This window comes from Marmota monax, unplaced genomic scaffold, assembly GCF_021218885.2.
Source record: "Marmota monax isolate L192 unplaced genomic scaffold, Marmota_monax_Labrador192_F-V1.1 WCK01_AAM20220418_F8-fsc00070, whole genome shotgun sequence".
In the NCBI taxonomy this organism is placed as follows: Eukaryota; Metazoa; Chordata; class Mammalia; order Rodentia; family Sciuridae; genus Marmota; species Marmota monax.
Window position 1 is genome coordinate 4,821,341 of NW_026692116.1, and position 23,601 is coordinate 4,844,941.

Sequence of the window (23,601 nt, forward strand, 5' to 3'; positions counted from 1 at the left end):
TTTAATAAATAACACAAAATTTTAGTTTATACTTGCTAGTAGGTGCTGGAATTAGCACTTGCCTAAAAGGTGAACTTTCTGAAAAAAATCAAGTAAAAAATATTAAACTACTGCTTTAAAATACTTCTTTCACAAACGAGACCCCAAATTCTTAAGTCTCTTAGCATAGTCATTCTCAAGTATGGATCTCCACCAGCATTGCTGGGGAACTTCGTTAGCAGAATATTGTTTGGGTCTCACCCTTGACCTACTTACTCTATACTCAACTCTGAAGTGGACCCAGCAGGCTGCTTGAATAAGCCTCCTAGATAATCCCAAAATATATTACAAGTTTAAGAACAAACCCTTTGCAGATTATTGCTAATTGAATTTTCAAACAACAAAAAAATATTACTTTTTGAAGTGCTTCCTCTTCCAACCTTCGCTTTTTTTCTAGTTGCTTATTGAGATTTTTTGCTAATCCACCACTTGAGCACTGATGCTCCTCTTCTGCACGAAACATGGAAGATTTTGCTTTTTCATATTCATCTTGACGTTGTATGCATAACAATTTTGCCTTTTTGAGAGCAGTTTCTGTTTCAAGCTATACAGAAAACAGTAATATTAAACCAAGAATTTGAAAGAAACCCTACTATACAAGTTTCTTTAGCATATTCAGGAAGACAGTTAAGCAGTATTTTAGAAAACTAGAGTAAGGTAGATGTTATATAATATAGATGATTTTTAGATGTTCACAAACAGGTACATGAAATTCCAGTATAATACTAACCATTTTATTTTGTTCCTGTTTCCAAAGTTCCTTTATTTCTTTCCTTTGTTTTTCCATTTCATTTTTCCTCCCCATTAGAGGCTGTCAAGGATATTTTTTAAAAAGAAAAAGAAAAAAGTTGTTTTCTAAAGATATGCTGCTATTAAAAAAAAAACGTGCATATATAAATTATTTTACCTGTACAAATTTGTTGGCTTGGAGAGCTGCAATTGTTTGTTGTAAAAGGTGACTGTTCTTTACGTCATTGAGGAGAGCACTGGTAAATAGAGACTGTAGTGGCATAAACTCCTAGAATTTAAAATTAAGAAGTAAATTATACAATAGAAATAGCACTAGAATTCCAGATGCACATAGTGTTCTTCAAAAAGAGAAATTTAAGTTTAGATTTTTTTTTCTCCCAGAAAAATGACTATATAGGAACACAATTATGAGAAAAATACTAAAGAAAGTTAATTATAAATTAGAAAATTAGCAGCCATCACACTAATCAATATTGGTATAAAATTGTGAATTTCCTAGTTTTTTTCATAATTAACAGCCATATAAATTTAAAAGGATTTTATTTGTCAATAAAAAGATTGGAAATTAAGTTTTTTTCCTCTTGTAACTGAAATTTTATGATTTTACAAGGCACTATCTGGAAGCTCATCTGACTAATCTCCTGTGATAGAACCCCTAAAATTCACACAACACTTACCTGTAGTCCAATGTTAGCTCTAGTTGCTTCTGCCAACTTTACAATATTTCTGGTGGACTCCAATTCTGAAAAGATTAAAAAAGGTATCAGAAAGCAAAATTAACTAATTTTTTTCCTCCATTCTCTATTTATATTTCTACAATTGGAAAGTGATTACAAGCTAGGAATAATGGTGTGTGTCTGTAATCCCAGCAGCTCAGGAGGCTGAGGCAGGAGGATTGCCAAGTTCAAAATCAGCTTCAGCAATTTAGCAAGGTCTTAAGCAACTTATCGAGATTCTGTTTCAAAGTAAAAAATAAAAAGAGGTTGGGAATGTGCTTCAGTGGTTGAGTACCTCTGGGTTTAATCCCTGGTGCCCCCCAACAAATAAGAAAAGAAAAAAGTGATTACACATACTAGTGTGCATCCTGATAAAATGCAGTAATTCTTAATTTTAAGTGCTCATCAGAATCAATTGGGAAACTTTTTCAAAATACATTTGACTGTACTTTACCTCTCTGAGAAATGGAACCTAGACCTTTATACTGTCCTTTTTTCAGATTATCCGAGTGATTCTAATTAGCATTCCCTATTAAAAATAAATAACACAGTGGAAAGAGCACAGGCTTTGCTAGATTCTATTTTCTTCCAGTTATGCTCTATGACCTTAAGTAAATCTGATATATGACTTTAGGAAAATCACTTATTTGTTTTATCTGTAAATGGGACTAAGAATTCTTGTCTTGCCTACTTCCCAGGGTTTTGTAGGACTAAATGAGATAATGCATATTAAAATTTTTTTCAACTATAAAATTCTAGGTAATATTAGCTGTTAAGATGTTTCTTCGAGCTGGGGCTGTACCTCGGTGGTAGTAGCATATACTGTGCTTGCCCAGCCTGCATGATATGCTGGGTTAATCCCCAGCATGGGCTGGGGGTGGGGATGTTTCTTCTAAGCTTTCACTGCCTTCTGCTGAAACATCTATTGTTGCGTTTATCTCCTTTAACCATGTTATCTGATTGTATTTCTTTTCACCCATTACAATATGACTTCTAGGTCTAATGGTTGACCCACTGTAAATGTTCAACAAGTATATCTAGTGTAAGAAAAGTCTATTTCAAGAAGAGAAAATGAATAATGAAACAACTAATTTGTTATCATAAATACTTAGTCTATAGAAAATGAATCATAAACAATTTAGTTCTTACACTCCATAGTAATCAGATGCTCCAAAAGACAACTCACCCAGATTAAGCTTTTTTTCAACCCATGTCACTATGTTCTTTGTATATTTTGACCATGTTTTAGCATATGACAAGGCCAATTCAATAGAATCAGTGTTTTTTAACAGCACATTGTCTAATTCTATAGGAGAAAAATTTCCTGAAAAGAAAAATATCAGAGTAAGTATTTGTTAAATATAGTCTATAATAATTCTAAACAAAGCAGCACTCAGACAAATTTATAATTACAGGGCACGATTTAAACATACAATGATTTCAAATTATAATATATTTTATCTTAATATATATTTCTATTATTCAAGTTACAAGCCTTATATTCTTGATAAGTCTACAACATCAAATTATTTATCTACTCAACTGGGGTTTTCCTCTTAAGTTTTATACATAACATTTTATATGTCATTATGCACGAAAAAATGAGTATATTAGGTACAATAGGTTACTAATCAAGAAGAGATAAAGTAATCCAAACCACTTATTGAAAGAAACTGCAAAAAGTTTAACAAAAGTTATAAGTACATGGAGTATTACCTTTTTCACTGGATGACTCGACTGAGTCCACAGAAATATTTTCAAAAGACTTTACAACATGGAAGAAAACAAATTTAAGATTAGTGCAGAAGACAACAAATCTCTGCTTCAGAAAACTTTCACCCCAATTTGTTACTTTGACATAATTCCTGCCAAAGAATTTCAAGTATTTAAAACCTTTCAAAGGATCTGAGAAGTCTGTTTAAATACCAGAACACTTTCTAAGAATTACATGGCTTTTTACCACAAAAGGTCTTAAGCTCCAAGCAAGAATGAACAATCTCATTGTTTACTAACAGCATAAGTTAACATGCATGAATCTATGCAAAACTTTAAATTCTGCATATTCCTAAAATATCAGGAAGTCAAAGAAGTGATCTAAATAGATTGCTATCTAAATAGAAGATATAGATCTGCCTTGTCCAGCTCATCTTTTACCATTTTATTATATGATAAGCACATCCTTGAAAGTTTGTTGGACAGCTTAGCACAGAACTTTCTGTAAAGATGCAAATATGTAATATCCTATATGGTAGCTATTAACTACATTGTAGCTACTTACTTGAACATTTTTAAATTATTTATTTATTTATTTGTTCATTCTAATTTGTTATATGTGACAGCAGAATGCATCTCAGTTCATATCACACATATAGAGCACAACTTTTCATATCTCTGGTTGTACACAAAGTAGAGTCACACCATTAGTTTCTTCATACATTACTTGAGCATTTTAAAAGTATTAATTATGACTAAGAAGCAAATTTTTACTTTTATTCAATTATTAATTAATTTTAAAGAACTAGATGTGACTACTGGCTACCTTATTAGCAGGCTAGAAAACTACATCTATCAAAATTGTTAAATCTTACACATATTTGATCTACTTGGTTGGGCAATACAAGGTATATAGGGATTCAATGCAAAAGGGATCAAAAAGACCTGGGTCTCAAGTCCAGCTCCATTATTCACTTTATGACATGGGATTACACATTTAAATTCGCCTAACTTTAGTTTGCCCTTCTGTAAAATGGAATACTATATTCATAAGGCTATTTTAAGAATCAAGATGATATAATGTTATTAGCACAGTACAGGGTATATAGTAAGCACTATTAAAATGAATTGCAGCTATTATTTTTAAATTATATTTTTCAAAAACCTTCATCAAACAAAGTAATTTTATTATTAGGATTATATTATCTTGAGCTTTTTAATCTTAATCTCTAGGGAAAATTAAAACTTCAGAAAAAGAAAAACAAGGCACAAAATTTTTTAAGAAGGGTAAAGTTATTTTTCTATTAAAAGTCAGAATAGTATGTGCCCACATTAGAGAAGCAGGAATAGGAAATATGATTCATATCTAAAATTTAAATTGTTCAGAGCCCTGCTACACATGTTAAAAGTTTTATTATCTTCTGAAGAATCAGTAACAATTTTAAAAGGTAAAATTGAGGAAGAAACATGAATAACAGTAAAATATTTGACAATTTTAAGACTCTTCCTTATTCTTCATTTATCAATGGATGATTTTAGAAACAGTCCTAATCATTTTTGCAATATTATAATACATGTACACCAAGTGCTTTAAGCATTCATGCTTATATTTTGTATCATTTAAAGAATGATCTTAGGTTTTCTTTTGGGGGCGTTGAGAGTACCAGAGATTGAACCTGGGGTACTTAACCACTGAAACAAATCCCTGGCCCTTTTTATTTTTATTTTATTTTAGTTTTTTTGTTCTAAGGATTGAACTCAGGGGCACTTAACCACTGAGGCACAACCACAGCACTTTTCTGTATTTTATTTATAGACAAAGCCTCACTGAGTTGCTTAGGGCCTCGCTACATTGCTGAGGCTAGCTTTGAACTCCTGATCCTCCTGCCTCAGCCTAACAAGCCACTGGGATTATAGGCATGTGCTAACCACTCCTGGCAGCCCTTTTCATTGTTTATTTTATTTTGAGACAAAGTCTTGCTAAATGGCTGAGGCTAGCTTTGAACTTGTGCTCCTCCTACCTCAGCCTCCTGAATTGCTGGGGTTACAGGCACACACTACCATACCAGCTTAACTTTTTATATTATTTTTATATAATACAAGTACCTGGCACATTTGTGGAAATCCTTTTTGGATCTGATCAATCCTTTTTTTGTTGTTGTGGTACCAGGGATTAAACTGAGGGGCACTTAACCACTGCACCACATCTCCAGCCCTTTTTTAAAATTTTGAGACAGGGTGTCACTAAGTTGCTTAGGGCATTGCTAATGGATCAGATCATTTTTAATAGAAATTATCAACACATGTCCCTGAGGGAGTATGTTTAAATATCTTTCATTAAGTGAAAAAATAATCAGTCAACTGAAAATATTCCTACTATTATAGATCTTTTTTTAAATACTTCTATTTTTTACTTATGAATATGCGATACTGAAAATCGAACCCAGTGCCTCACATATGCTAGGCAAGCACTCTATCATTCAGCCACAATCCCAGCCTCCACTATTATAGATCTTTATTATTCCAAAGAAAATTTTCTTCCAATTAGAAATCATAACCCCAATCCTATGACAAAAGTACAGGGATGCTGGTAGGGAGAATTAAGACCTACAGGGTTAACAAGTGTTTCCTGGCAAAAAAAAAAACCCTCAAATTGTATGATATGTGAGATTACCACCTTCCTTACTTTTTCCATTTTTCCCCCACAAGTTTCACCAGTCTCAAAATCTATGCCAAAGTCAGTAGGGAAAAAAGGTTAAAAATCCCTTCTAAAATTTTAGACCTTATACCATATGGATTCATTGTATATTATAAATTATCAGGCATGCCCTTTTAATAGTTCAGTCCACTTAAAAAGTATTACCAAATACTGCTCCAGAAAACTGATCATATTTCAAATGAGTTGGTCTGGTTTTCTTGCCATATTATGGTAATTTATAAACTTAACTATGAAGGAGTAATTCTGAGATTAAGATTAGAGAATAAATGAAATGCTTAGTTAAAAATATAAAAGGCTTCACTCAAACCAAACAACTTACCTTATTTTCCCGAGAAACAGGCAGTCGTAACAACGCATCATTGCTTACATCTCCCATAAGGAAGTTTGTAAGGCTATCCAGGGAGGTTAAAAAAAAAAAAAAAAAAAAAAGACATATCATTATGCTTCTTTTCACAGGCTTTACAATCATATCATCTAGGACAATCTGTTTTAAGGAAGAACATGATTAAAAACTCCTAGAAATCTATTCACATGAATCAGTTACTTACAAATGAATGTAGCTTCTAAATAGTTATAAAGACACCTCCAAATACTTTAATAGAACAACAAAGAGTGTGTCTTTTTCAAAGTTGTGATAACATGTTATAATAGTTAATACTTTAGTTTCTATGGATTGTACAGGCAATATATATACTGAAACACACTTAGGCCCAGTACCTTTAAAAGACAGTCCTTTACTTACACATTCCCAAAGGTAAATGCCAAAGTTTCAATGGAAGAAAACACTTCTCGGAATAGATCTTTTTTGTTTTCTTCATTAACTTCTGTAAAATTCACAGCTGTAAGGAAAGGTTTGTTACAATAAATGAGGAAGACAATATTTGAATATAGATTCATACAAAATCATTTACTCCTTTAAAAATTTACCAGTACTTCATTAAAAGATTCAGAAAGTGAAAGGGCTATACAAAACAAGAGGATATTCAGGTATTCATTCAGGAAATCATAAAAAATCAGTTGCATGAAAGTAGTTGGCATTCCAAACTCCCTAATCTATGCTTTACATAATTTGACACATATAAAAAGTTACTTAGTGGGAAATCAATCTGTCTTGGAGTCAGAGTCTGTTACACCAGACCTCTTTATCAAGAGTGTTCTGTGCTATTTTTCTTTACTGCTTTCTGGTATTTTTAAAAACAGTTAAAGACACTATGGTTCACTGAAATCATTTGGAAGCACATATTTACTATGAACCACCAATAACTGAAATTTTATATACATTTATATATTTGTATATATAAAACCTATAACAAGATATCACATTTTTTAAAAATCTAGTGCTTTAGAAAACTTAAATTTCTATTTATTTATAGTTGCTCAAAATAGGTTCTTGGGCCCTGAGATCTAGGTTAATTGACATAGAGCTGTCTTTTGTTTATAATAGAGACATTTTGCACTTTGTTAATGCAAATTATGAAACAACTAAAACAGTTTCTTCTAACTTCTATACGCACCCTTGATAAAAGCCCAAACACAATTTACTAAGACAAAATCTGAAGGTTGAATTGGCTTTTTTCCTTTAAATAAATAAACCATGTGACTCAGGCTGGTAATAAGGCAAATAGTTCCATGTATCTTACCCTCTCTAGTATCCATACCAATAAAGTGCAGGTAGAGAAACCATGTGGAAAAGAAGCCATCCTCTACTTTACCAATCGTTTTTAATCTTGGATGGGGATTCTTAAAAACAAAGTCAGCCCCATCACCAAAGACTCAGATTTGAAAAGTCTGTAGTAGCTGGGTGCAGTGGTACATGCCTGTAATCCCAGTGGCTTGAGAAGCTAAGGTGGGAAGATCCTGAGTTTAAAGCCAGCCTCAGAAACTGAGAGAAGTACTAAGGAACTTAATCAGACCCTGTCTTTAAATAAAATATAAAAAACGGCTGGGAATCTGGCTCAGTGGTTAAGCGTCCCTGGGTTCCATCCTTGGTATCCAAAACAAAAAAGGCTCGAGTAAGGCACAGATATTTTTCAAAAGCTCTCCCAGGTGACACTAATATGCAAATAGAGTTGGAAAGCAAAAACTCCTAGATTGGGATGAATTAAACCTCAAGCCTACAAATTCCCTGAAATTACAATCAGATTTGTGGAGGGTGAGGACAGTCCACACATTTCATCACATTCTTCTAAATATCCCTAATACAAACAAAAAGAAAAACTTAAGAATCATTGCAAATAATTTTTAAAATATTCTTAAGACTTCTGTTCTGGCCAAGAAACAGGTTATAATTAAGCCTGAAACAATTGAAAAAAAACCTGTATAAAATTTAAAGACAACATTTTTCAAGACACTGGATTATCAGGCAATAAAGGACAGTAATCCCTGAAAGACAAGAAACACCATGGTAAGCTTACAACTGCCCACTTTACTCTCTAATATTACAAAGTGTGGATTCACAAGCAAAGGAAATTACAGGGGGCAGGGGGAGAGACACAAATGGACACAACCTTGTTTTATAATTATGAAGGAGTCAGGTCATCAAGAGGACCTAACAATTCTATACATTTGTGTATCCAATAAACAGAGCTTCAAAATGCATGAAGCAAAAACTGATAGAGCTGCAACAAGAAATTGAGAAACTCATAGTGATAGCAGAGATTTCAATAGCCCTCCCTGCAACTGACAGAACACACAGATGGAAAATGTGTAAGGGTAGGAAGATCTGAATGATACTATCAACCACCTTGATAAGACAGACAATTATAGAGCACTCCACTTAGTGAAAGCAAACACATGTTCTTTTCAAATGAATATTTATCAACACAGGCCTTATTATGGGCCATAAAACATGTCTCACACTGAGTTTGAAAGTATTCATATCAGACAAAACACATTCAGTGACTACTTGGAATTAAATCAAGAATAAATATAGAAAATCTCTGTGAAATTTCCAAACACCTGAAAATTAAATTTCAAACTTCTAATTAACTCATGTGTCAAAGAAAAAGACGAGAAATTAGATTAAAATTTGTGAAAGAGGAGGTGGAGAATTATAAGGGGAGTAAACATTGCCATCACTATAATGATGTTTGCACAGGAATGTGCACTTGTCAGAATTTAACAATACATACATGTATTTGCTTGTATATGTGTAACATATCTCTGGAAAGATGTAAAAGAAAGCAGTAGTAGTTATTACTTATCTAGGGAAAAATATAGGTAGGCAAAGAGGCTGAGATTAAAAAAAATGTTTATTGGTGAATACACTCTCTCACAATTTGTATTTACTTGTGTAAATGAACTGCATATTAAAAGAATCAAATTTGAAAACATGAAATTCTATATTCTTGGAGGTATAATTATAGCTTATTTTTCTGACTGCCAATTTATAAATAAAGAGCAAAATACAGATCATGAAAAACCTAAGTAAAACCTCCTTCTCATTTAAATTACAAATTAAAATTGACCTAAATAAATGAAAATATGACTACTAAATACAGCATAAATTCCTGAGTTCTCAAAATGTCTTTATCTGCTTCAAAAATAGCGTGTATCTCTCTTGCCACATTGCAAATATTTTGTCAGACTGAACTTCCTGCTTGGAAACAGGAGGAGACACAGGAAATACAAATCACTACTAAAATAAATGGGGGAAAAACTAAGAAATTTTCTTCTCAACTTAAGACAAGGTAAATTTCATATGAACAATAACAAGTAAGGGGAATTAAAGATTGCAATTTCTCATTTCTTCTGCATAGAAAGTAGATGCATTTCATGCATTCAAATCCGAGGAACACAAACAACATTCTATGTTCTGTATTGTGGGGTGGGTTATTTGTTTTTGTTTGAGCAGTCTGGCAAATATGAAAAATGCATTTGATGGGTAAGAACTCCAAAAAAGTCAAGTGCTTAGGTCACTGTTGTTTTTTAAAATGTAATCAGATGATTAAGACTAAAATGATCTAAATGATCTTCATACTTCTACAACTCTTTTATTTTACCATACAAGAGTTTTTCTTAACATTTCTCTCTAAAATAAGCATAACAAAAATGTACATTTACAGATTTCTGCAAAGATTGAAGTATGCAAAGCACTCAGATTGCTTGGGACAGCAATCTATTATTTTAATGTCTATTAAAAAATGGTTTCCACCTATACCTTGACTTTCCAGCTTTTGAAAACTAGATTATCATTAAATCAAAGAATTAAATAAGCTCTGATCTCCATTTTGCAGATCACTGAATATTTTTCATTTACAATATCAATATATTTTTAGGGGGGCTTCAACATTAGGAGTAGGGACAGGGAGGAAGCTTTTTTTTAAAAACATGTAAACCTACTCCAAAGAACAGGTTTTTTTAAGTTTTCTAGTCTCACAAATTCTTGCTGAAAGAGTAAATTTCACAAGTAATCTTCCGCTTTTAAAGTTTCATCCAACGCAAAAGTAAAACAGTAACAATCCCATGTAACGACAGTCATCGTGGGAAATATTCAAAAGATTACTTTAGCTCAAAGATAAAAAGATCTCCAAGGCAATTGAGAGACAACTCTCTTTGTCTGTTTCTGGAATGTGGACACCAACCACATAGGCACTCCTTCCCCAGGACATCCTGACTGCACATAGTAACCACTGACAACAATTGAACTAGGTCGCTATTTCCAAGCATGGAAATTTTACTATCTATAGACACAAATTTCCCTAAGTAGAGTTAAATGGCACTTGTAAACAATCTATTTTAAAACAAATTTGGTTAGTAGGCACATTTTTAAAAGCCACAAGAGAAGCTACCCACTTTTCCCACTTAAAATTATCTACCACCCATACAACATCAATTCCCAAATCCACACCTTCAACTCCAAACTTCTCCATAACCCCTAATCTGTTCAACTTGTCTTGTTTTGTCAATTGACATCCATCCCCTCTAGACAACAATCAACAACTTACCACTACTACATCCCAGTTTTTGCCTTAAATCAGACCTTCAATCCTTATCTTGCCCACAATTTCTAAAAATCTCCTAATTGACCTAAATAAATACTCCCTTCACTCTCAATTCTTATATGTTGCAGCCCAGAATAATTTTAACAATTTTGAGTGGCAAGTCATTTAACTGGGAAGTCCCAATTCTTGACTGTTTAAGCACACATATGCTATGTGAGTGTTCAAACACACACACACACACACACACACACACACACACACACACACACACATATATATAGAGGATAAACTTATTCTACAATTTTCATTTTCAAATCTTAAAATAAGCCTTGTTCTCCACTTGGTTCCTTTTACAAACTGGAATTGCTACAATTGAACATTTTCTAACATCACTTGTCCTCACATAACAAAGACACATATTGTACACTAATAAACTACCTCAAAATATCATGAACTCATTCATAAAGCACAATTTTTAAACATCACTTGTTTGGTTTAAGTTAGTAGTTTTACAATGTTCACTGACAAAGTTTTCATTTTTAAGAGGAAGAAACTGTAGGTGTGACTTAGTGGAAGTATTTAAATATCCAAGTATGCATAACTCTTTATTGATACACCTCATACAAATGCCATCAGAGGAAATGGTTATACTGTCATTATGAAACAGAATGTCTCACTGGAGACTTTTTGCCCAAGCTACCCTTTTAACATATCATCCTTACCTTTCACTTTTGCAGTAAGCATTTCTGCAGCATTTTGAAGATCGACAGAATTGAGGTTCTGATGCTTATTCATTACAGACTTTAAAACATGGAGAAGCTCATCCAGACGTATATGAATGACTTCTTTAAAACAGTCTTAAAAAGGGAAAAAAAAAATTTGTTTCCAAAGAAAAGTTCTGGAAATCTAAGCTACAATAGATCACATGAAACATATTTCAAGTGAAAGGCATTAGAAAGCATTCCACAATTGTTGCCTACTACACATTCACTTCTAATTCTACTACTGCAATTATGTTATCTTTAGAAAATTCTTGGTCATTTTAATTCATTAAGGATTTCAAAGACTTTCACAATTATGGTCAATTTAGCACTACCCTTTTCAGTTTTCTCAGTCTACATATACTCTCCAGATTTTCCTTGAAACAACCATATAAGGTATTTCCTGTCTACAGTTTTTACTATCATATATTTAATATATGTGGTAACTACATTAAAAGTCCTAAAAAGTTTGATGTTTACATAACTAATGTTTAAAAATACATGTTCAGTTTCTACATTAGAGTTAATTCTTTCTATTAAGGAATTATCAGTTATTGGAAACAGAAACTCTCAGGCTATATGTAAGGACCATCATTTGACCTGCATATTAAAAAAAAACTGCAATATAAATTATATATGATCTAATGCATCGATCTTTTAATAAATTTTTTGTGCTTTTTAGAAAAATGTAATTAGTTGCTAATGATGACAAACTGGGTGAACTATTTTAAATTTTCCAGATTTCTGCCTACTCTAAAAAAAGCAAGATTGGATTAAACCAGGCCTGCCATCTTCCTCAGCAGCTGGAGCGAAGCAATGCTACCCTCTTTGATGTGCACATTTCCCAGGACCCACTAGTCTAATCCTAGCCTCCTGTGCTATACCACCCCTGCCAGAGGGATGCAGATAAGAGTTTTATAACCCCCTAAAAATAAGTGATCATATAATTTATCACCCAAACCAAAATACTTAGTAAGTAAAAAGGAGGATGCTCCTCATAATCATGCTAGCATAATAGGCATATTGTGTGGATTATCATTCCAGGCAAACCAGTATGTATTATCAACCTACCTTTAGGACTCTGGATAATCTTCAGAAGTTTGAAAAAATAACCATCTTAAACATAGTATGATTCTCCTTTCCTTGACCTTACATAGCATTAGCATTTAATAATGGTTAATATTTATTTAAATGCTCAGTTTGTGCTAGGCACACTTAAAAATGCTTAAAAGATATATTGTCCCACTTAATGTTCATGACCTTATTAGCTATCAATTCTCCATTGTACAGATGAGAGAACTGAGGGTCACCTAAGTTTACCAAACTGTGGAGCCAGAATTTAAAGTCAACATATATAATTCCAGAATATATGCTCTTAATGTTATACTGCCTTCCTACTGAAATAGTTCAGCTTAAAAACCAAAAATAATTTTTAAAATGTAGTATGATAATTAAATGTATATTTATGTTTTCAGAAATGTTGAAAGATAATCACTAAACGAATTATTCATTTTACAGAAATGTTGGAAGATACCAGAATGAAAAGCTATCTATAACATAAAAAATAAAAATATTTCAACATAATCCATAAAATATTCCATTTATTAAGAGCACTATCAAGAGTGAAAAAAAATGCGAAGAACAAGAGGAGCAATGGGTGAAGGTGCCAGGAAAACAAAATAAAGAGCTGGGCATATCAGGGCAAAGAGTATTCAGAGAGAAGCAAAAAAGAGTGGTCCACATAGTACTAGAAGCAAGAGAGAAAACAGGGCCTTCCAGGAAAAAATCTGATTCATTCATCTATCAAATTTTATTGACAGGGGAAAATTTAAAAAAAAAACAAAACATGAGATTAAGTATTAGCTTAATTAACTCTAGAAGTAAGTAGATTAAATAAGTAAGACTAAAGGCAAAGGAAATACTCTTGAGTACTGTACTCCAATTGAAATTTTTTCAATGGGAATTTGGGTTTATAACTGACACCATTATACATGTACACTAGAACTGAACAAATGAATAAATGGATAACATGGTGGGAGCCAGACATCTCATCTCACTGTTACAGTGGAATTTAGAAATAAACAGGAGGAGGAAACTATAATTTTCCAGGTTGTGATGGATTAAAGTTGGAAACTTCAGTAAGAACTGATGTTTGACTTGATATAAATAGTTACACATAGGATATTTATGGATATGTATATATGGACACGTGGATCAGCACAGACATATGTATTTCTCTGCTGTCAACCAAGAGAGTCTATAAACAAATGCCACCCCAGTAGCAACAAGCATAACTAGCACACAGGTCTTGGTTCCTGAACCATTCTCCAATAAAAGGAATCAGAACTCCTTTAAGAAATGACTAATTGTAGGACAGGGGCAGGAAATATACAAGTTGAGTCAAAAGCATCATATAGTGCCAGAAAGTAAGGAAGCAGGAGGGAACAAAGAGAAGAGAGTATGGAGAAGTATCAGGGAACAAAATCTATCAAATTATGCTATGTCCATGTACAAATATACCACAATGAATCCTGCTTATATGTATAATTATAATGTACTAATTGAAATAATAATAAGAAGAAGATTAGTAGAGTCAGCAGATCAGGAGAAGGAGGAGGGGAGGGGAAGTGAGGGTACTGGGGAATAATAGGGATCAATGATGTTATGTGCATATACAAATATGGCATAATGAATCCCCACTATTCTGCAAAGTTATAATGCATCAATAAAAAACTTTAAAAAGTGAAGAGGGTATGTCAAAGGTGTACAAAAGTCAACTGAAAAGGTTCCTTCTGTCCAAAGCTATAACAACTGGAGGAATAAATAGTACTGACTTTATACCTAAAGTATAAAAAAAATCCATACATTCATATTAATATAAATGAATGAACAGATTAGTAAACGGAGAAGAAACAAACCTCTTGTGTACAAGAATACTAAATACTTTATGTAGACACTTTGCCCTCAGAGAGGTATGCATAGTGATTTCTTCCAAAGAGTACAATATGCATGGGAGGATAAAAGCAGTAATTTCACTGTGTAGAAGTTGACAAACACCACATAAGACAGTTAATCAAGGTTAACAACAATGATAAATCATGTTGGTAGCAAGTATCCTTGAGATGATGGGATGAAAAAAACACTGTACATCTGTAATCTCTCTTCCAGTATTTCACAACCTCAGACTAATCATGAGAACATCAGAAAATTCTAACCAAAGGGCATGCAACATAGTATATAGCCAGTACTCCTTGAAACTTTCCTCACCAAAAATGAGGAAAGTCTGAGAAACTTAAGAGACAGGGAGAACTTAAGGAGACATGACCATTAAATGTACTGTAATAGGATTCTGGAAGACAAAAAAGGGCATTTGGGGAAATCTATAAAATCTGAATAAACTATGGACTTTGTTCAACAATAAGGTAGCGTTATTACTGGTTACTGTCAAATATTGGTTCATTAATTCTTACGAAGTTAAAGCAAACTGGACATAGGATTATATGGAAACTCCATATACTGTCTCAATTTTTCTGTGTATCTAAAACTGTTCTAAAAAGCAAAGTCTGTTTTAAAAATGAAATAAAAGCCAGTCAGAGATTTTAGGAATTTTATGTACAGCTGGTATTTTCTCCATAAACCTAATTTAAAAAAATAATTTATAATTTTTAATCCTTAGGACAAATATGAACATACAACTTAATGAACTATATTAATTAAATAAACAATGGTTTGATAATTGTGGGTGTTAAGTTTACTTAGTTAAGCCAATATAGCATAGTGGTTAAAAAGGATAGCCTTTGGAACCAGACTCCCTGACTTCAAATTCTACCTCCATGGCTGAGAAACTTGGGCAAGTTACTTAATCTCTCTGTGCCTACTTTCCTTGCCTATAAAGAGAAGACAAAGAGGGTCACTTCATAGAGTTGTGAGATTAAATGAGTTAAAACACATAAAGCACTTAGAACAGTTGCTGGAACATAGTAAGCCCTCTATAAATATTTGCAGTTCCTATTATCTTAAGCAACAGAAGATATAGGTTATAAAGGCTGGATTCTGAAACAGAATCCAGTAGCACTGAAATAAAACAAACTTCTGGGAAAATAATACAACTTGACAGTTGTAAGGAAAAACTGTAAAACACTCCAGACTTCCTATGTTATCCCAGTTTTGCACAAGTCTCTTCTTTATACTATGAAGCTAGTCTATGCTAATACTTCTGGATACTTACCAAAACCAAGATTGAGTGATGAGCATCACAGAGAATTGTACTACATTCTTTTTGAAACCTAATCTATGGTAGTGCAATAGTATAGATGCTAAATATTCCCCAAAGGCCCATACTGGTTCTCAGCACGGCACTATTGAAAAGTGGTGAAATCTTTAGAAGGAAGGGCCTGATCACTGGGGATATGTCCTTAAAGGAGACTTTGAGACCCCAGTCCATTCCATTTCTCTTCTCCTCTTGTTCTGTAGCTCGATTTGTTCTACCATATAAGTCTTCTTAAAAATTACTGCAAAACACTCCAATAACTGTCAGCAAAAATACCAAATTGAAATTCCATTTTTTCCTACAATCATGTGCTGCCTCTCCACAGGCCCCAAACCATGGGGGTGTTAATTGATAATGAACTGTAAACCAAAATAAATTTTTCTTTATATATATATATATATATATATATATATATATATATATATACACACACACACATATATATACATATACACATACACACATATATATATCTTATGTATTTTTATATCTTATGTAATGACCCAAAGCTGATTAATAATCTCAAAGAGAAAAAAGCTAGTCATTTCTAATATTCACAATAAAATCAACAGATATTAATATACTTGAGAAATATTCAAGAATATATTGTTGTATTTTGAAATCTCAGGGCAAAAAGAGCTTTATTTTAAATGATTGTCAACAACCACCACCAATTAGTATAGGCTATTAAGGAAGAACTACAAAATACTAATGACCTAAATGTCTACATAAACTAGGGTCATAAATTCTGGCCTTCTCAGAGTCAAGGAAATCAAATATACGGACATTCACATATTTCAAAATTATTAAATATTTTTAAATTGTCTCAGTTTTCATTTCTAATATAGTAGGTAATATGTAATAGATACAAAATACACAAGTGAAAACTCTTTGGAATCCTCAGTAATTTTTTTAACAGATGTCATGAGAATCCCTGCTATAAGTTTTCTTAAAAAATGACTGCAAAACAGTCCAATAACTGCAGCAAAAAATAGCAAATTGAAATTCAAATTCCGTTTTTCCCTACAAGAAGTCATTATAAAGATATTGAAGTTGGTCCAAAGCAACTTACTAAAAAATAATAACTAAGTTATTTAGAAACATTTCAGAAAGACAAATAAATTGCACTACAGATAATTCAAATTTCTATGATTACACATATTTCTGAAGCCTATAAATCAACGGCAATGAATATGTCAACTAAATAAAATGTTAATCACAGAATCATAAACTTTTCTATATATTTGGGCAGAAGGGTTGACTACTAGGACATGAGTATACCCTGGTAAATTTCACCTGGGACTTCATAAATTAGCAAGCCCTCAACCATCTGTGCCATAAAAAGTTAAAAGAAGAAAAAAAAGGTTCCATTTTCCCCACAGAATAAAACTACCTCAAATTATCTTTAAAGAAGCAAAAAGCTGGGGCTGCAGTTGTGGCTCAGCAGTAGAACGCTCACTTACCGCGTGAGGGGCCCTGGGTTTGATCCTCAGCACCATATAAAAATAAAATAAAGGTATTGTATCCAACTATAACTAAAAAGTAAAATATTAAAAAAAGAAGAAGCAAAAAGCCTCTAACTAAAAATATGACTTTTAAAAAAAGTTTTAAGGAGTTTAAATAGTTTGTTCATCAAAAGTAAATATCCCCTGCCCTGCCACCACAAAATAAAACAAAGCAGTCACACAAGGAAAGCAAAAGCAGTAACTGTTCTTTCCCAATACTGAATAAAGTGTGCTTGGTGTTAGAAAACAAAAGATTGATTAAGAAATCTCGGTTCCAATCCTTGATCTACCACTGCCTTGAAATGATTATAAATAAAACTCTTGGCTTCTCTAATCTTAGATTCATTAATAGTAAGAGAGAATTGATAAGAATACCTGTTTTACTTTTTATAAGGTTGCTGTGAATACCAAATAAATTAATAGAGATGAAATTGTTTATAGTCTTAATATACAAATAATGATTATTACTAATAAATCTATAAGCCATTCAAACTAAGTATCTTTGAAAACAGATGTGTCTCAGGTACAATGAGCAACAAACATATTTATAGGTAAGTCTCAATGTTTTAGTTAATGAAAAAGAAACATTAAAGTTCCAATTTCATTTTACATGTGAAATCTAAATAAGTTACTTGGAAATAGTCATTACACATATACCTTATAAAAATACTTCTATGCCTGTCAACTTATAGTATTTAATTTTGTTCTATAACTAATACAGGATAATTTTTAAAGTCACAGTAGCCACACTGTAAATGTAATAAAGTTTAATTAATTCTACAAAAGTATTATAGATGTGAATACAAGAAAATCCAACCAAAGTCTTAACACCAATTATCTAGAAGAGTAAAAAAGTATCTACTACCCCTGTAATATGGTAACCTGACTTTTAATTATTGCTTTGCCTATTTGTGCCATTTATTTTCTGCTTCATGCAGCTTATCAAGTGAAAACAGATCAGTCAGCTCTATTTTGGGGTTCTCATGCATTAACACAATACCACACTGTTTATATTGCAAACATTTCATGGAAATGCTTAAGTAAATAAATTTTAAAAACCATTGTGTTTTCCTTTATTTTAAAAAATTGACAATAATCTTAAAATCAGTCTTGTTAATTCAGCTCAACCTAACTAGGGAGAGCAATGAAAAGAACAAGGAGGAAAAAAGCATCAGAACTCATCACTAGGAAACTCCTATGTTTTGCTATAATAACTTTTAAATTTATAGAAAATGAAACTCTAGGAATAGTACCTTTATCTACTTACCTGTGGACTGTAAAAACAATAACTGGTGACACTTCAAAACACTTGCTCTAAACTAAATCCAGTGATGTAGATACTGTTATCTCTTTTTAACAGATGTAGAAACCCAGGCACAAAGATTAGAGCTAACTAGCAAGTAGGAGAAATGAAGATTACAACCTCAGGTATTCTGGCTCTAAAGTTTGTGTTCTTACTAACTGTAATACATTGCCACATGGCTAAAGAAGTTAAAGCTTAATGACAAGATATTCTGCAGATTTGATTTAACAGGCTTTAACTTCCAATAACTATGACAGTTGTTACTATGTATAGTAATAAATTATGTAAACCATTCTAGGCAAGCACAGAAGAGTACTACAATCTCCTATGAACTGGTAGAGGTGTAATAAATGAGCTACCTGTATTTCATACTTCACTCTTCAAAGATTCATTTCATCTCTTTTTGTCTCTAAGTCATAACCTAATAACATTCACATTCATTTCTCCTAAGTGATACCTGTTAGAAATCACTTCGAAAGAGGATGACTTCTAGAAGACAGCACAACATATGGGACTAGCAATTTAATTTTCCTAATATCCCACAAAACTTGTGGCACACTGTGAGGCTAAAATTAAATCAGTGAGGTAAAATTAACACACACTGAAATTTGTCTGGGAAAAAAAATTACCTAACTTACTGTACATTCACAGGGGAGTGGGGGTAGTTGGTTAATATACAAGACAAGTAATTAAAAGTGCAAATTCATGCAGAATCTCTCATAGCAGAACAGCTAATGGTATTAAGCTTTTCATTTAACTCCTACTATTCAATAAAATTTGCTTTCAAAAGTTAACATACTTCTTCTAATTACAGTTCTATAAAATCTAGGATCTAAAATTTATCAGAAGCTATCATTATAAAATAAATTATGGGTTTACAAACTAAAATAAGCTCTTAAAATTAGAAGGCACTTTTAAAAATTTATGAACTTAACTAATTTATCTGAAACTGATGATAAATTTTTATCTTCCATTCTTGCCTATTTAAAAGACAAACCAAAACCAAATAACAAAGCAGAAAAATAAGGCACATAATTATAACAGTAAACTTTCACTAAAATCCATTTTAAAATACCATTACATAATCAAAACGAAAAACCTATAAGAAGTATTAGACTGGTTTTCTCCATCTCACATTTTATAATGGCACTTAATGCTTTCAAGCAATGAGTAGCAAAAAAATGAGGTATTTTGCCCTATTCCTTCAAGCCTAATTAAAAAGACTTGCACCTTTAAAATTCACAGATTTTGGACCTCCTTGAATGACACTATATCTGGAAATGGGAAGATATGTCACAAAGGTATACTTTTAAACTACTGAATAAGCTAGAAGTACATTTATAAATCTGTTATTTGAAATTCAGAAGACATTATTCCTCAGGGAACAACCATAAACCTGAATTAGTACTTACACTGCACATACATTAATCTACAGTATTATAATTAAACAGAAGGTATTTATGCATGGGTGAATACCTTCAGTGCTTTCATATAAGATATAGACTTATCCCTGTAATTATTCATAATGTACCTTAATAACAATGGATAGAGATATAAAACTTCAAATTCTATATCTGCTACATGTATAAGACTACAGGGCAATCTTACCCTGCACATAGTAGTGGAAAGAGAATCACCAAACTACTTATCCTATCAAAGTAAGAGTGGAGTAATTTCATAGTCTTCAGATCTCTCACAGATAGCTATCATGGGAAAATTTGTGAAAAATTTTCATCAGAAAAGTCATAAAAACATTCTAGAGCCTGGGGAGAAAAGAGGATACCCTATAATATGCATTTCATAATTTGAAAAGAAGTATTTAGCTAATGTTTTTCAATTTCAAACTGAAAAGTATTCAAAATGATATATAATCTCCAAGTTGAATCAAATTCTAATTTACAAAATTATAAGGCTGACAGAACTTGGTCCAAGTAACTTATTCTTAACAAATGATTAAATGACTTAAGATATATTCCAAAGCAGTAGCAGAACTAGGTCCAGAAGCTGGATAATATGATTCTCTGGGAGAGTTTTTCCTGCTATCCTTTACTACCAATTAACCACTAAATAACCTAGCTAGAAAAATTTTTAAAAATATTTTTTTAGTTGTAGATGGACATAATATCTTTATTTTTTTATGTGGTGCTGAGGATCAAACCCAGTACCTTCCACATACAAGGCGAGCACTCTACCACTGAGCCACAACCCCAGCCTCCCTAGCTAGAAAATTATCTGCTGGTTCAAATAAAAAAGGGAATGAAAGTTACACACTCCAAAACCAACCCAAGGAAGGGGATTCCAAATGGACTTTTGTTTCTATTGTAAAAAACTTAAACATTTACTAATTGTTATCAAACAACTTTTCTAGGTTTTTAAAAATGCTACAGAAATAAAAAAATATATTTATAATGCAAGAACTCATCTCAGTAGTCTCAATAATTATAAAAACCAAATGTCTACATCAGCACTATCCAACAGAAATTTTTGAGAGAACGGAAATTTTCTGTATCTTTACTCTTTAATATGGTAACCACGAGCAACATGTACTACTGAGCATGTAAAAGGCGGCTACTATAACTGAGAAGTTTTTTACTTTAATTAAATTTAAACAGTCATGTATACCTAATGGCTACCATATCAGACAGTGCAAATTTAGATAATCCCTACAATGTACAGAATTAGCTAGTGAAATAATGAAAACTGAGAAGTGCTTTTATAGAGTGCCTGCCATGTAAGGCAGGTGCAATCGCTTGGAAAGAATATACCATTCTGTATTAACGACCTCTGGGACCCCAAATAAGGCCAATATTTATCAACAAAAAGAAGCTGACGAAGATCATACAATCTTAGTTATACATCTCATTGGGAAAATGTGGCTAAAAGTACTCACCTTTATGGGTACCAAATTAATAAATTTCTTTGCATATGAATTTATCACATAAAATGAAAAGCACCACGTACAAGATTCAGTATCCCTTATCTAAAATTCTTGGAACCAGAAATATTTTAGATTTTGGAATTTTTCAGGTTTTGGAATATTTGCACAGAGTTTAACAGTTCAGCATTCCTAGTCTGAAAATTCAAAATGCTCTACAATCAGAAACTTTTTTTTTTCCTACTGCCATGGTACTCAAAAAAGTTTTGCATTTTAAGATTTTTGGGTAGGGAATGATCATTTCTATGACTCACTTGGGTAAATGAAAATATGACCATAAACCAATAAAAAAGATGCTTATCTAAGTCTAGCCTCAACAGTAGGATTAAACACCTGAGGCAATAGTCAAGTGAATTTGCACATCACTGCCTCATTATAATTAAACTATACACTAAAAAGGGTATTCTGACTAGACCAAAAGGTGACTTGTCTATCCACATTTTTTATTTTTCAAGGCTAACTTTTCAATTCTTTAGCAGCTAACAGATATGAATTAAAAGGTAATAAACAATGCCAGAAATCGGAAGGCAAAAGACAACGTACTGGCAAAGTTGCTGGCAAAATACTGACAAGGTTCCTTTACTCCAAAAGAACAATGAAACAGCTCTTTGCTGTCTGGCCACCGTTTATTGCTGTAGTGGTAACTACAGAAGTCCAGGAATAGTTCTCAATTCACATGTTTCAAGTCTATAGAAATATAGGTAATAATATGACCTAAAAGAGTTATAGCATTTTAAACATTTTAACTGCTTGCTTGAAGACTATATGTGATCCTTATAATAACTCTATTAAGTAAATAAGAAATAGTCTGATACTCCAAGAAGCTGAAAATCACTCTCAGGCTTAAACACAAGCATATTATTATAAAGCATTCTCCTCATCTTTTATAATGAGATTCATTTATATATTTATATATACTTCCTTGCTTAAGGAAAACAAAACAAAAAGGTTCCAGCCACTCAAATTAACTAAATAGTAATTTTCAGATTTGGGTAATAATCTTCCAAAGACAGATAAAACAAATTCTTATTAAATTCAAAATTCATATTGACAGGGGATACATGTATCTTTCAAAATGCCTGAAAAACCAAGCATTAAAATCAATCTTTTTAAAAAATTAATTTATAAGCTTTTCAATTATTAGTGACACATCTGTTATTTAAGTTAAAGTACTGGTATGCTTATTATTAAAAGGATAATGTCCATACAAATTTTTAAACTTAAACTTCAATGAATAAATTTGTTTCCCTATATATCCTTTTATCTGAAGGGGTAGTCTCCTTCTGTATCTTATTACTATTTTTTTCTTTTTTCATGTGGATTGGCTTCCAATCCTCTTCTTTCCTATTCTCTGAATTGTCTACTCATAAATTAAAACTCATAATTTTTTTTTTTTGCCAATAAGGAGTGGTTCACTTTGTTTTAAATTACCACCATTTAAAATCTGTTAAACAAGGCGTATCTATGTAAAATGGGGATTTTAAAGGGTATAAAACTCCTAAGGAAAATAAACAACAGAAATCCTAACTAAAAATCTTATTTACATTATTAAAAATGTACTTCCATTGATACATTAAATAACATCATGTTTTACCCTAAATTGAGGTAAATGATTTGTCAGTAAATATATCATTTTAAATTTCACCTTAAAAATTAACCCACTAACGAACTGTACGACAAAGAGAATAAAATTTACTGTTTACAAACTTAAAAATAAATTTTAAATAAATAATCCAGTTAAGAACAAATCTTTATTACAAAACTATGATCTTTAAAATAAATGGCAGATGTATCATTTCAATAAGGAATTTGTTACTAGTATAATCCTTAATATATTTAGGATATTTTCCATAACAAGTTACCTTTACCACAATGTAATCATCCATTTTAGACTTCAAAATCAACCTATTGAAATTAATAGGAGTGTGAGCAACTTCTTTCTAATAA

At 32.0% G+C, this 23,601-nt stretch overlaps 1 protein-coding gene across 2 annotated transcripts in view; it reads right to left on the reverse strand.

The window, feature by feature from the left end:
- LOC124104982 (rho GTPase-activating protein 29) overlaps window positions 1-23,601 on the reverse strand; it is a 61,908-nt gene that overhangs the window by 28,453 nt on the left and 9,854 nt on the right. For both annotated transcript variants that reach the window (XM_046462058.2, XM_046462065.2), the window contains exons 3-11: window positions 11,603-11,737; window positions 6,680-6,776; window positions 6,257-6,329; window positions 3,222-3,270; window positions 2,692-2,829; window positions 1,467-1,531; window positions 947-1,057; window positions 770-850; window positions 395-583 (exon numbers count right to left, since the gene is read on the reverse strand). In XM_046462058.2, coding sequence (XP_046318014.1) covers window positions 395-583; window positions 770-850; window positions 947-1,057; window positions 1,467-1,531; window positions 2,692-2,829; window positions 3,222-3,270; window positions 6,257-6,329; window positions 6,680-6,776; window positions 11,603-11,737 — 938 coding nt within the window. The remainder of the gene's footprint in view (window positions 1-394; window positions 584-769; window positions 851-946; window positions 1,058-1,466; window positions 1,532-2,691; window positions 2,830-3,221; window positions 3,271-6,256; window positions 6,330-6,679; window positions 6,777-11,602; window positions 11,738-23,601) is intronic.